We start from the raw sequence: 13483 nt of genomic DNA on the forward strand, positions 1-13483 counted from the left end.
TGAGCCGCCAGCTTCTCTAGGAGAATGCTGTGGGAGACGGTGTCAAAGGCCTTACTGAAGTCCAGGTAGACCACATCCACAGCCTTTCCCTCATCCACTAGGCGGGTCACCTGGTCATAGGAGGAGATGAGGTTGGTCAAGCAGGACCTACCTCTCACGAACCCATGTTATACTGTATCTTTTTTGCTTTTATGCAACTACTTTGTTTATAACATTGCTATACTACATGTCTGCTGTTCTCAGGAAAGTCCTCTTTATCTCAGTGCCTTGAAGTACTTTGGTTTCTTTGGGGGCAAATTCTCTCCTGGTACCTAGCTCACAGCCCTGGACCAACACCTCTTAACGTCAATCTTCTGTCCATTTTAATGGAACAGAAAGGGCCAACGCCTCTGAGAAGAGGCAGTTACACAAAGCCTTATCACTATGGTTTTACGCTGTTCCATTCACCTCTGTATGCATCTCTGTGTCCAAGACAGACTTTGTCAGCAGCCCACAGTGGAGTACAGTGAACACTTCGAGGTCTAACTCTCGGAAGTATGGGCGATAGCTCTGCAGCTGTGCCAGAGGATTTCCTGCCTCTCTCTCAGCAGCAGTCTGAAAAGTAAATAGCAGAATTAAGGTTGCAACCCGCAAGACTATAAGACTTTCTAGCTCAAATAAAGCTATTTCTTTCACACAGATTTCTATATTTTGTGCCAGCTTGAAAAAAAGTCTAAGAAGAATTCATGATAGCTCGTAGAGAAACGAGCACATAGAACCAGAAGCATTTTCATTTTGGACTGTGCAAGTCACTAAAAATTTTCTAGAAAAAAAAATACTTAGGAAACTGGAATAATCTTTGCTTTCTCCTTTCTGTGAATCAGTGGCCATTGTGAAACCCATTCTGGACTTGTACCACAAGCACTATGAGACATGAAGGCAAATGTTTTTAACTTTGATAAATACCAGGATGGTAAACTATGGGATGCTCTGTTGCCTCTGGTTGACAATCTGTAAGTTCTTAGAGATTCACTCCACATAAACCTGTTGCGGGAGCCAATGTATGTTACATGTGGCTCACAACAGAATTTCTGTATTCTGTTGTCCTGGTCAGGGCATGGCATCTAAGGACTAGCCTGGGACCAGTACTCTAGTTAAGTAAGAAAGATTAGATACATTCCTTCCCAAAACTATTTGAGGCTTTGCTTATTCCCTGTAACTTAAGCGACTCAGTTATCATATCTGTACAATAGCAGGGAAGTAGAAGCATATTTGCCTGGCTGAAATTGATAAAATAGATTCTGAATAACATTTATTAGTAACAGTGGTAGAAGTGGGGCCTTGTGGGATGCTTATGAGGTCCCAGCCCCCAGGATGCTGAGCCCAAAGCTGGGCACACTTCCCTGGCTTCTCTCTTTCAGCCAGCACAGATCTTGCATTCCAGACATGATGACAATACTGTAAGAGCTTATTCAAAAGAACAAGAACTAAAATCCAATAACTCATTAGTTGATAGGTTTGGGAAATAGTTCTTACCGTGTGATGAAAATGGATAATTTTAAAGATGCCTTATCATTAATACATTGATTAAATATCTCAAGGAAAATTTGCAAAATGAGCACCCGTGACTGAAGCAGACTAGGATCAGCGGGAGATATGGTCCTTACCAGGGTTTGTATTTTCCAGATTAATCTCACAATTTCTGACCTGAGTCTAGGAATGGCAGGTTATTGCAGTAATTTGAGAAATGGAACACTGGCTTAAAATAGAAACCTTCCATAGTTTTAACCAGAGAGTAACTAATAGTATTATTGATAATCCTGCACATTTGCACTGCCCTGAACCACACTGCCTGCTGGAGAGTGGCTGGCCTCTGCAGCAGACAATTTTCAAAATTCAGATGGGATGCAGGTGTCAGAAAGCAGAATTGAACCACTTAACTGTGATTAACTTTTTAAATTAACAACCCCTCTCTCAAAGCTTTTGTTTATGCTTCTATGTCATCTTCCCTAGTCTGTCTTTCTTGCAAGTCCGCAGGGGTATACACCTACCTTCTCCAGCTCAGAGAGCTCAATATCAGGCTGGTTTCCCTCAGAACTGTCATCTGCTTGAGAACGATCTGCAGAGCCAGCTTTGCTGCCATCACTCTTTTTTTTCCTTCCTTAAAGAGAAAAGCAACTTCAGAAACAAAGGCTACACTGTGCTCAAAACTAGACAGCACTTGCAGTCAGGGAAACGGCACAGGCTGTACTTTAATCAGCCCTAAGCAAGCATGGAGCACGCACAGAGGTTGTGTGTCATCCGTAGCCAGGATCACAGTCCAAAAGAGAGACAAATGTATTTGGGGATCCCTCACAACCAGCTTCTCTTTTATAAAATCACAGTAAGAAATTAAAGCAAGTCTCACTGTTCTTACTATAGTTTAAACGTTATGAAGTGATTGGAAAAGTGAGTGGGACATCATCTTAAAAAAATGCTTGAACCAAAATTTAATGTTTCTTCCTCAGACACACTATTGAGAAAGGAAGAAGACCTGAAAAAGGAAGGTAAGACACAACTACAGAATGGACTTGCAGGGATGCCAAGCCAACAGCAGAGTAACTCAATGAATTCAACGGTCTTGCAATGGTCTTCACTGCTGACAACGGTAGGGAGGTTCTTACACCTGACGCACTATGTAGTGGAGAGATCAAAGAAACTACACTGATTTCAAGTAATTGCACAGGATGTATTAGACCAAACAGACACCCAATAAGTCACCAGGGCCAGGTGACATTCACACAAGGTCCCCAAAGGAATTCAAATACAACATTTCAGGATTGCTGGCCACAGTGCCAGAGGACCAATAGCTTGCGAACACAATTCCTCTTAATCAAAAGGGATCTAATGAGAACCTAGAGAATTAAGGACTGGTGACTCTATCCTCCATCACTGGGAAAATGGCAGAGCTGTCCACAATAAAAAATAAGATCACTGAGCACACGGACATACAGTCTGTTGGGAAGAGTCAGCAGGGCTCCTGCAAAGGAAAACCTTGCCTCACTAGCCTGCCAGGGTGTTGGTATTGTGGATAAAAGGGATCCGTCAGCCAGAAGAGATTTAGATTTCCAAAAAGACTTTGACAAGGTTTTACACCAGAAACTATTGAGGAACTGAACTGGACTTTCTTGGACTGAAAGCTTATTACACAAGAAGCAGGAAAGGGTAGTACTTAATGTGCACTTTTCAGATGGACTCAGCCATTGAGTCCTTCAGGAATTGGTTTTATTCAACTTGATAAGCAACCTGGAGAAGGGAACGCTCAGGGAAATCCCCCAACAAGTGCAAAGTTTGGCATATGCTTTCATCTGCCATTTTATAACTGCTGTGCTGATGAGCATCAGAGACTCCTGCTTTTGCATCTCTGTGATCCTTTCTGGGGGCCAGGCCATAGATGAAGTGAAACAATATCAATGAAGCTGCATCTGTTATTGCATTATCTTTGGAAGAGCAGAGTCAGACAGGAGAATGTCTCCCATACCATAATAAATAAACCCTCTTAATCAGATTGGAAAGTGAATTTGTTACGTTGTCTCTCCTAAGGAGCTCCTTGTTCCCTCTCCTCTGAGGAATAGTCTTAGGCTAGATTTTATGACAGTGCTTGAGCTGATCTAATGGCTCAGGGGTAGTCCTGCTCCTCCTACTACCTCTTTCTCCTGTTCCCAGCCACACACACCTGACACTTGCCTTGCACTGACTCAGGAAGCCCGATCACTGCTTAAGCAGTCAACTTGTTAAAATAGCAAAAAACTAACCTATCAAAAAGTAAATAGCCAAAATAGCTACGATGTAATAACACGGGGCAGGAAATCAGGCAGCTGAGAGTGCAGGTATGAGGGGGAGAGTGAAGCCTTCCCCTGTTTGTTGGCAGTAAACTGTTAATTTAGCTCAGCTACAGTGAGATGCTGCACACCTAAAAGAGGAGCAAGGAGCAAGTCAAAACTGTATGTTCTCAAGGCTGCGACCCATGGTCACAGCACTCACTGATTTTTTTTGTAGGCAAGACAAGCTAAGCTCAGGAATCTCTTGGTCTGGTCTGGGCTTACTAGTCTGAGCTCTTACTTCTGCTCATTCAAAATAAAGTATCTAAAGTGATGGATCCTCCTCTTGTCTGCAGAACATAGTCATAACTTTCCTTCTGCCTTAAGCACTCTTATGTGACAGGTCGTCTCTGCAGGATGGGTTTGGCACAGGAGAAAAGGGCTCTCTAATCTGTGGCCTCCTGCAGCTGTTTTCATTGAACGGAATGTGAATTTTTTTTCCAGTTTGGCTCAAAGGCAGACGTGTTCCCAGGAAATATTAATCTAAGCTAGAAATAGAATTAGAGACAGAAAGAACAAAGCAAATCTACTTCAGCTTGAAAAACCGAAAGGCAAGTTCCGTTTCTTCTCTGTGGGAGCTAGCAATGGGAAAGGATGAAGGAAGCGTTTCCTTGTGCAGTAGAGCCATGACAAGGTTCTTAAGAGATCACGTAGGTACAAGCTGAAGGTCAGGGATTTGCAAGGCAGCTCAAGCCACAGGTTCAGTACCAGACAACTACACGAACCCGCCAAAGGCAGAACAACTTACTGCTGTAGAAAATACTTTGGCAGGTGAAAACAGTCAATGAAAGCCTTGGATTTTCACTGTTAGATGTTAAGCATCAGCTTTCCCAAGGAGATAGACTATCCAACACCTGTTTGGAGTAGGGTATTTTTACATCTCCACTTCAGCTGCAACAGGAGTTGATCAGATAAGATTTCAAGCTAGACAGACCTTGCCAGGAATTCTGTGCTTTATGCACACACAAGTGCAATGGCTGTAGTGCAATATGCCAGTCGAATCCCACATCACATCTGTTTGCTTAAATGTTTTAAACTTTCTTTACCATTCCTTTTTCTCACTGGACCAACAGCATTAATGGACAGTACGGCCTCCAGGGCTTCAGAATCAAAAGTAGCTGGTGGTGGGACATAGCCAGGGGTTGCTGAAAGAGCCAAAAATGTAGAAATTGGGTTAGTTCAGCTCCTGAATGACAAAATACAGGCAAGATACATATCAAGAAGTACCACCATACATTTCGGCATTCTGGTGAACGTCCCTCTGCTCTTATGCTTAGGTGCATTTAGCTCCAATTAGCCTTATCTTATGTCCACACTGCACTGGAATTACAGCTTTTTGCATTCCTCCAGCAAGGGAGGATAGCAAGTGCTCAGCTGTCCTTGGACATCTGTCCATGTTGGTGAAGCTTAAAGGGCTGTTCTAGGATGTCTGAGCCCTTTCTGCGCTGGCCTTGCAGTGCTCTCAGAGCAGCAGAAAGGTATTGAGGCTGCACTTTATTTCAGATGAAGTTGGTCTGTTGGCTCACAAACACAGCTCTTAATGGATAGCTTGTGTAAGGGTACGTGGAAGGTGACAGTGTATTCTTCATTATATTTATCTCATCAAAGACCTTTTCAATGTAAAAGGAGATAATAAGTAAAGGGGGAAGCCATAAACAAGGACAGGCAGAAACCTGGCAGACAAGGGATAATGGAGACAATGCCAGAGACCAAAAGTGTCCAGTTTGTAATTGATGGGCCATTAAGAAACTCCAGGCCGGCTCTGGGAATGGACACCTGGACTTTGTAACTGATAAGATGGGAGGAAAAAGAGGAACTTCAGGATTCGGGATATTCTAATGGAAGGGAAGGGTAGAACTATGCAAATTAATGAAGGAATGTGCAGGGGAGTGGGGCGGGGAGGAACAAAGAGAGGAATGGGCAGAAACAGTGTAAAAGGGAATGGCCATGAGTAAAGCATTGCTGGTCAGTAGAACTGTCCGATCAGTATGCTTGTCTGACTGAACCCTGTGCCTGATGACCGCAGTCTGTGCTATCTTCTTATTAAGTACTCTCTTAACTATATTTCAGTGTAATCTCACCATCTTCTGTGTGTGTGTATGCACGCGCGTGCCACAAGGACAAAATGCCAACTACTGGTGAGACGTGAGTAAATACCGGGCCAGCAACTAGAGTTGGACCACCCTGGGCCTGTGGTGTCAGCAACTGGAGTGAGCGAGGGTCTCAGTGTCAGTAGTTAAAGGTGCCATAGTTCTTGCGAGCATCTCTACAGGTCCCATAGACTTTGTGTGTGGAGCCTGTGCCTGTGAGATGAGTGTGTGAGTGTGCATGTCTGTTTGCTAGCAAGCAGCAAGCTGGAATAGCCAGTGAGTAGGGGACCCGTGGAGCAGATTAGAGGGCCTGGGGATCTGGGCAGGCTATTGGGCAGATGGATGGGCTGTGCCAATACTTGTGGGATCTGCAAATGTTCGTGTCCTTGTGACTCTAGAGTGTGTCGTGTGTGTGCGTGCCTTCACTAGTGAACTTCAGTCTTAACCAGCTGAAGAGCAGAATGGGGATGTGGCTGTCTGTACTTATGTTTTATGCGAGTCCTATACATAGGTGCTGTTGAAGGCAGCACCTTGTCCGTGGCAGTCCGTGTAGCTGTGCCCATTGGCCTGGGATGGAGACACCAGGGTCTCCATGCTGGGCTCCAGCAGCTAGGCAGGAGGAATTCATGGGCCTAGAGCAGCTGGAGGCAGTGGATTCTTATAATATCCCTTAACAGCTTGTTACAACCCAAATATTGGAGAAACACACTGTTTCTTTAGGATAGAAGCTGTCCACCACTGTCCACCAGTGTCCACCATACTTAGGCAGATTCTGCCAAGTCAAAGAGGTGTCACCGAGAAGGTCATTGAGAAGAGCAGTTTGGACTCAGACAAATTGAAAACAATAGCTGTCCATGCATGAACTCTTAGACCTCTGTAAAAATGCAGTATGTGTTACCATATACTTCCTCCGTTAAACCAATCCCTTTCACTTCACAGCTGGCACAGGCCCAGAATGTACAAATGTTTCATACTCACCTGCCAAGCATTTTCCCAGCACATTCTGCAGCTCTGTGATGTTCTGTAATCGAGACAAAACTTTCCCCTTCATCTCGGCATCCTGTTGCTGGCAGAAGGCATTTACAACCTAGAGATACAAACCAAACTAGCTGACTTAGGGAGATTTGTACCCACTTTTACTACTTTTTCTTTTCTGAATAACATCCTCAAGTCCTGAATAAGCACAAAACACAGCACAAGTGGCCTGTGTGACCAGACTGCATGAAGAAAGCTCTTCAGAAGCCCATGAGAACATGGACATAATTGGTGCAATCTACGAAAAGCAATAGAGCAATACCTACAGATCAAATATTAACTGAAGAAGAGGAATTAGCAGACAGTACATTGTCGGGTTCTGTGCTGCTTGTGGCTCTGGAGACCCCTTGGCACTTCCCAGGTCTGCCAGGAAAGAGGCAGTCCTGGGAGAAGAGCAGGAACAGCAAGGACTGGGGATGCGGAATCGCACCAACTCTGACACAGCTCATGTTATCAGAATAACCCCAGCAGGGAACGTTTCCACTGACCATCGATGTTAGCAAATACATGGTCCAAATCTGCTTGAAGGCACTGCATTTCACCCTTTTGTAAGCTCATAGAGGTATAGAACAAAGCGCACAATCACAACTGAGTTTGCAAGGGACCTGAGGAAGCCTCTAGTCCAACACCCTGCTCAAAGCAGCGTCAACTAAACAGGTTGCTTAGAGCCTTTTCTAGTGGAGCACTGAGCATCTCCAAGAAAGGCAATCCCAGAGCTTCTTTGGAAGTGGAGCACAACCTTTCTGTTAGGTAACAGAAGACCATAGTAAAAGACCACAATATGCTCTCCCCTCTGGCTTCCCCTCTCCAGGCTGAACAACCTCTGCTCTCCCAGCCACCCCTCACATGCCATGTGCTCCAGCCCCTCCTCATCAGCCTGGTGGCCTCCGCTGGACTCACTTCAGAATGACAATGAGAGCCCCAGACTGGACACAGTACTGCAGGCAGAGCCTCATGCATGCCAAGCAGAAGGCAACAATCAATGCCCTTGACCAGGTGGTGACTCCCCTGCTTTCCAGCATAGTGAGACTGATCTTTCTTTCTGATGCTCCCTTCATAGTTTAGACATATATTACCTCATAACTTAGACACATATTTGGGGTTTACAGCATCCTCCCTGCAACAGCAAAACCGATTTTCATACACCAGAGAGTGCAAACTGCAGCTGAGTAGCAGGTGGAAAACTCACATCAGCAAGGCAGTCCTTAGAGCCTCTGACCAAGAAAGCTGAGTTGCTGCTAGCAGCAGGATAAAGGATAAATGATAATGAAGAGAAGAACACAGAGGGATTACCAGGACCTTGCTGGAGAAGGTTTCCAAGAGGCAAGACTCTTCAACAACAATTGCACCCCTGAAGCCCAAGGTTAGTGTTTTTAAATGCTACTCCTCAGTGCCACTCCAGAACCTGCAGACAAGGCTCTACTCACCTCACGAAACCAGTTGAGAGCATAGAACAGGAGTGAGCACAGAAATTCCCGTTCCTGCTTGGACAGAGAGTCCAGCTTCCCTTCAACCTCCAGGTCAGTCAGGTACAGGGGGCAACCTGGGACAGAGCAGGAAGAGAACATGTTGGACTGTGCTACCCATCCTTTGGTCTTTGCATGGACAAAGTCTCTTACCAAAGCCTGTATCAATTCCAATGGCTATTTGGAGTAAGCCCCATCAGCCACTCCATCCCCAGACAAAGCAATTGTCTCCCCTGCCTCCCTTCCACTTTGTGGGCAACAGACCATCTCAGCCTCCTTCAGAAACTGCACAATTCTTCCTACAGCTACAGGAATTCTTCGCAGATTTGGGACAGGAACAAATCAGCCAGACAGACTTTATAAAAATCCATTTCCCATACCTAATAAAGCATCAATCTCCTCCAGGCTTCCACTGTTTTGCTCTCCAGTGTAGAGCCTCAGCAATCGGAAACAGGGTGACAGACATATCGGTGACACTACTCTGGGGGGGAAAAAAAAAAAAAGCAATTGAGTGGGTCCTATATTTTATATACCTCCAGAATGCCCATCACTTTTCCATTATGTCCTATGTCCTCCCCGTGCCACCTTGCCTGTGTCTTCTATTTTGCTTATTGCAAGGCCCAGCGACACAGAGTAGAAATGCACCATATGGTTAAAAAAAAAAAAAAAAAATTGCTAATCACCAGTTTTCTGGAAAAGCATGTAAGGGCAGAAAAACGGCCGTAAAGAACAAAAATGGGGTCAGATTTATTTCTGGTAGAAATCAAAGTTGAATAATTCAGAAGGAACTATAAGAAATTGTGCAAAACAGCTGTAAGCAGAGGAGAAACCTCCTTGAATGTTTTGTAGCATGCCACTGCTCACATTCTGAGTGAGGAAAATTAACATTTTTCCATAGATACATGTAAAGTTGCTGTATTTTCTTTTATTTTGAAGTGATCAAGTCTTTTTTTAAGCACAACTAAAATCTCAACAAAATCTTATGATGATAAATTATGCAGGATATGAAGATGCCATCTTTATCGATGATCTGGACGAGGGGATCGAGTGCACCCTCAGTAAGTTTGCAGAGGACACCAAGTTGGGCGGCAGTGTTGATCTGCTCGAGGGTAGGAAGGCTCTGCAGAGGGACCTGGACAGGCTGCATCGATGGGCCCAGGCCAACTGTATGAGATTCAACAAGGCCAAGTGCCGGGTCCTGCACTTCGGCCACAACAACCCCATGCAGCGCTACAGGCTTGGGGAAGAGGGGCTGGAAAGCTGCCTGGCGGAAAAGGACCTGGGGGTGCTGGTCGACAGCCGGCTGAACATGAGCCGGCAGTGTGCCCAGGCGGCCAAGAAGGCCAATGGCATCCTGGCCTGTATCAGAAATAGCGTGGCCAGCAGGAGCAGGGAAGTGATCGTGCCCCTGTACTCAGCACTGGTGAGGCCGCACCTTGAATACTGTGTTCAGTTTTGGGCCCCTCACTACAAGAAGGACGTTGAGATGTTGGAGCATGTCCAGAGAAGGGCAACGAAGCTGGTGAAGGGTCTGGAGAACAAGTCTTATGAGGAGCGGCTGAGGGAACTGGAGTTGTTTAGCCTGGAGAAAAGGAGGCTCAGGGGAGACCTCATCGCTCTCTACAACTACCTGAAAGGAGGTTGTAGTGAGGTGGGTGTTGGTCTCTTCTCCCAAGTAACAAGCGACAGGACGAGAGGAAACGGCCTCAAGTTGCGCCAGGGGAGGTTTAGATTGGACGTGAGGAAAAATTTCTTTACTGAAAGAGTAGTTAAACATTGGAACAGGCTGCCCAGGGAAGTGGTTGAGTCACCATCCCTGGAAGTATTTAAAAGACGGGTAGATGAGGCGCTTAGGGACATGGTTTAGTAGGCATGGTGGTGTTGGGTTGACGGTTGGACTCGATCTTGGAGGTCTCTTCCAACCTTAATGATTCTATGATTCTATGCCAGTTAAAAAAAAGCCTTTTATTATTTTTAACTTTGATGCCCTACTGCTTAGTTAGACATTTTTTATTTCTTACATGCTTCCTGCTCCATTCTCCAAAGACAAAGCCCTTATTTCTCAGACGAATTTAACTTGTGGCTGCATGTTTGTGATTTTGCTCTGGAGCACAGTCTAGGTTGTCCAAGTACAACTGAAGGCAAGAAAAATTGTGTACTGTTGACACACACTAAGTCCTTAGTGACTCTCTATTTGAGAATCATCGCTCAAAACATGAATTTTGCCACCTCAAAGTTGCCTCTCCATCTCAATATGGCATTCAATATCACCATAACACTGGGAGAAAGAGCTACTATTCTCATATGACAGATGGGAAACAAGGCAGATGCAGCATGACTTACCCAAGATCACCCAAACAGCCTGAGCCAGAACAGACTGCCAGTTCCCAACCAGCTTATGCCTCTAGACCTATCTGAATATGTCTAACAGCAAGAGAAGGAACAGAACACTGGAAACTGGTGAATTCTCTGATCAGCTCCTTATCAGGCACTTTGTCAGGCAGGGCTGATAGCAGTGCAGTGCACCAAATGAAAATAACACCTTTGCAGTCATCCCACAGTTAAAGGAAAGTGTCAAAGTACCTTTTACTTTGGTTACTCATTCCATCAGTGACCCTGCCAAGCTCGCTCTGCGACACCAATGGTAAGAGGTTAATAGCAATTGCTCCCTGACTTTCATCTTCATCCAGATTATACAAGGACTTCACTGGGAACAAGAACGAACTGCAAGGAAAGACAGACAAGCTCTTGTTGACAAACTCAGTTCTCAGTGACAGAAACATTACAAATACTTAGCCTGTGATTAGCATACCCATCCACTGTGGGGCTGAGATCCACCACAAAGTCACTGGGAAAGTCCTCCACCAAACTCTTCCCAAACTCGTCCTATAAAGAAAGGAAAAAAAACCTGCTCAAAGGGGCTCAGTGAAGAAAGCTTCAACAGCAGCAGTGGAAAATGCGGAAGATAAGGCCAAGCAAAAGTATCCTGGAACAGTCACAGCAATGAAGCCCACTGCCTGCAAGGAGAGCCAAGGCCTGCCTTTAGAGCAAAGCCAGGAAACATTGCTAAGCATGCACAACCAATTTCTTCCCTGCTCTTTGGACATGGGCTTGTCTACATGTTCTGCAGTGCTGCAGAGAGGCAGAGCGGCTGACTGGAAGAGGAAAGCAGCCATGGGGAATTCTCTGTCCTAAGAGCCGATCATCAGAATGAAATGGCTATAAAGTGCTGGCAAAGTTTTATTTCACACAGTGTGTCCTACGTACTTCACATGCTTACACTGTTAGAAACAATTAAGGGAGAAGTAACAGATGTGACAGAGACTGGACAAACAGACAATGAAAAGACCCAAAAAAATCTGCACAAGAGTTGTGAGAAGAACCTTAGCTTGCTTTTACATTTCTGTCTTGCAAGGGAAAATGAGAAACCCTCCTTCCTTCTCTTTTCCTCCTTGGAGCACTCAGCTGGACTTCAGGAGACTGGCGTTTCTAGCCCCAGGCATAGAGCATTTGGAGTGACTGCCAGCATTTCACACCTCTCTGGTCGCCTTCCCTTGTTCCAACACGAAGGAAAAAGTTCCTCCTCTCCGTAACCAGCAGGTGCAAAAAGCACTTGTGCCACCAAGAGTGATCAATTCCACAGCAGCCCTCAATGCTCTCCTGGGTCCCAAGATGGCCTGCTACCCTCCTGGCAGGCACAGCACACATGCAAAAAAGAGTCCCCAGCAAGAAGAAAGACCTGTCCAGTGGCCTTCACAAACGTCTTCCTATTACCATGAATACCATTTATGTACTTATTACCATAAATGACTGTGGCTCTTCCAAGTCCTTAGGCATCAGATAGCCTTAATAGTCTGACCAGAAGCCAATTTCAATACCAAGTTTAAAGTTCTTTCAGATTCTACTTTTATCTGTGAATCTTAAAAGCAGGCTATGAAATGTCATTTAATTTCCATTAAAAGGCTTCCCTGTTGTCACATAAATGTTCACATAAAGGAAGCTGTTAAAGCGCAATGAGGAATCTGCCACAATCAAAAAAAGCTGAGAGAGCTGAAAGAGGATTTTGTATCCAATCAATCTCTTACAGGAACCTTAAGCATGCCTAGAACAAAAACAAAACAAAACAAAGAAAAGAGTTCTCAGACTGGAGTGAAATCCTCAAATTGACTCTGTCCTGCCAATGCCTGGAAAGCATCATGTTTCTGAAGAGTTCTTTTAAGTGATTAAGTTCAAACTACTCTGCAACGTACCAGGAGCTGCAAGTCCAAATTCCCCTTCTGCTTCTCAATCAAACTGGCAAGTTCATCATAGTACAGAGCCAAGACCTCTGGTTTTTGCTCACAGCAGAAGCCCACAAGGTCCAGCAAGGTAGAAAGCTGAAAGAAGAGAGAGCAGTCTGCAGAAACGGGTAAGGTAAATGGATACAACTTAAGCTTTTACCTTGAGTCCCTCCCCCTTTTACACTAATTTACTCTGAGGCATATCCAAAGCTTCATCTCTAGGGTAACAGCCCATGGTGACTGGTCTTGCAAAGACCCAGTTTTAAGAAGGAACATGGGTCTTTTAAGGTCCTGGCCCTGCTCCACCATGAAATAACACAAAAAAGTCTGCCCAGGACCACCCTTAAATAGAGTGCCAGCCTAGAAGAAAGTTCTTCAACAGGAATTAAGGAAAAAGGCCAAGGCTAAGCCAACCCTGTGTAGCAGAAGTGCTTTCTCTAGGTGGCCTGAAAGACACCGCTGCCAAGCTGAGAGGAAGGTGAAGGTTGCCTTTGGCTCACTGAAGCAGATTGTCCTGTTTCTTTCCTTTGTGTTTGAAATAACGTCTGGATAGAAGACTTGCAGTAGATGGCTGCAGTACTACTTGTCCTGGACTAGCCGTAGGCAAGACCGGCGGGTGCTATCTTAATATAGATCTTTGTTTCTCCAAAACAATTTTTAATAGATTCTTGGCTCTGCAGTCAATGTACGAGAATCCCAGACCCAGTAAAGCTACACACATGCTACTTCACCTAGGACTGTGTTTCTAGTCACACCTTGCTGACCATGTCCTC

At 45.0% G+C, this 13483-nt stretch overlaps 1 protein-coding gene across 1 annotated transcript in view; it reads right to left on the reverse strand.

The window, feature by feature from the left end:
- Positions 1–13483, reverse strand: part of LOC103925501 (Fanconi anemia group D2 protein) — a 55764-nt gene that overhangs the window by 19092 nt on the left and 23189 nt on the right. The window contains exons 20-28 of the mRNA XM_009334232.1: positions 12681–12806; positions 11243–11316; positions 11014–11154; positions 8811–8911; positions 8392–8507; positions 6908–7016; positions 4886–4984; positions 2031–2140; positions 434–594 (exon numbers count right to left, since the gene is read on the reverse strand). Coding sequence (XP_009332507.1) covers positions 434–594; positions 2031–2140; positions 4886–4984; positions 6908–7016; positions 8392–8507; positions 8811–8911; positions 11014–11154; positions 11243–11316; positions 12681–12806 — 1037 coding nt within the window. The remainder of the gene's footprint in view (positions 1–433; positions 595–2030; positions 2141–4885; positions 4985–6907; positions 7017–8391; positions 8508–8810; positions 8912–11013; positions 11155–11242; positions 11317–12680; positions 12807–13483) is intronic.

This window comes from Pygoscelis adeliae, unplaced genomic scaffold (genome assembly GCF_000699105.1).
Source record: "Pygoscelis adeliae isolate BGI_AS28 unplaced genomic scaffold, ASM69910v1 Scaffold411, whole genome shotgun sequence".
NCBI classification, from domain to species: Eukaryota; Metazoa; Chordata; class Aves; order Sphenisciformes; family Spheniscidae; genus Pygoscelis; species Pygoscelis adeliae.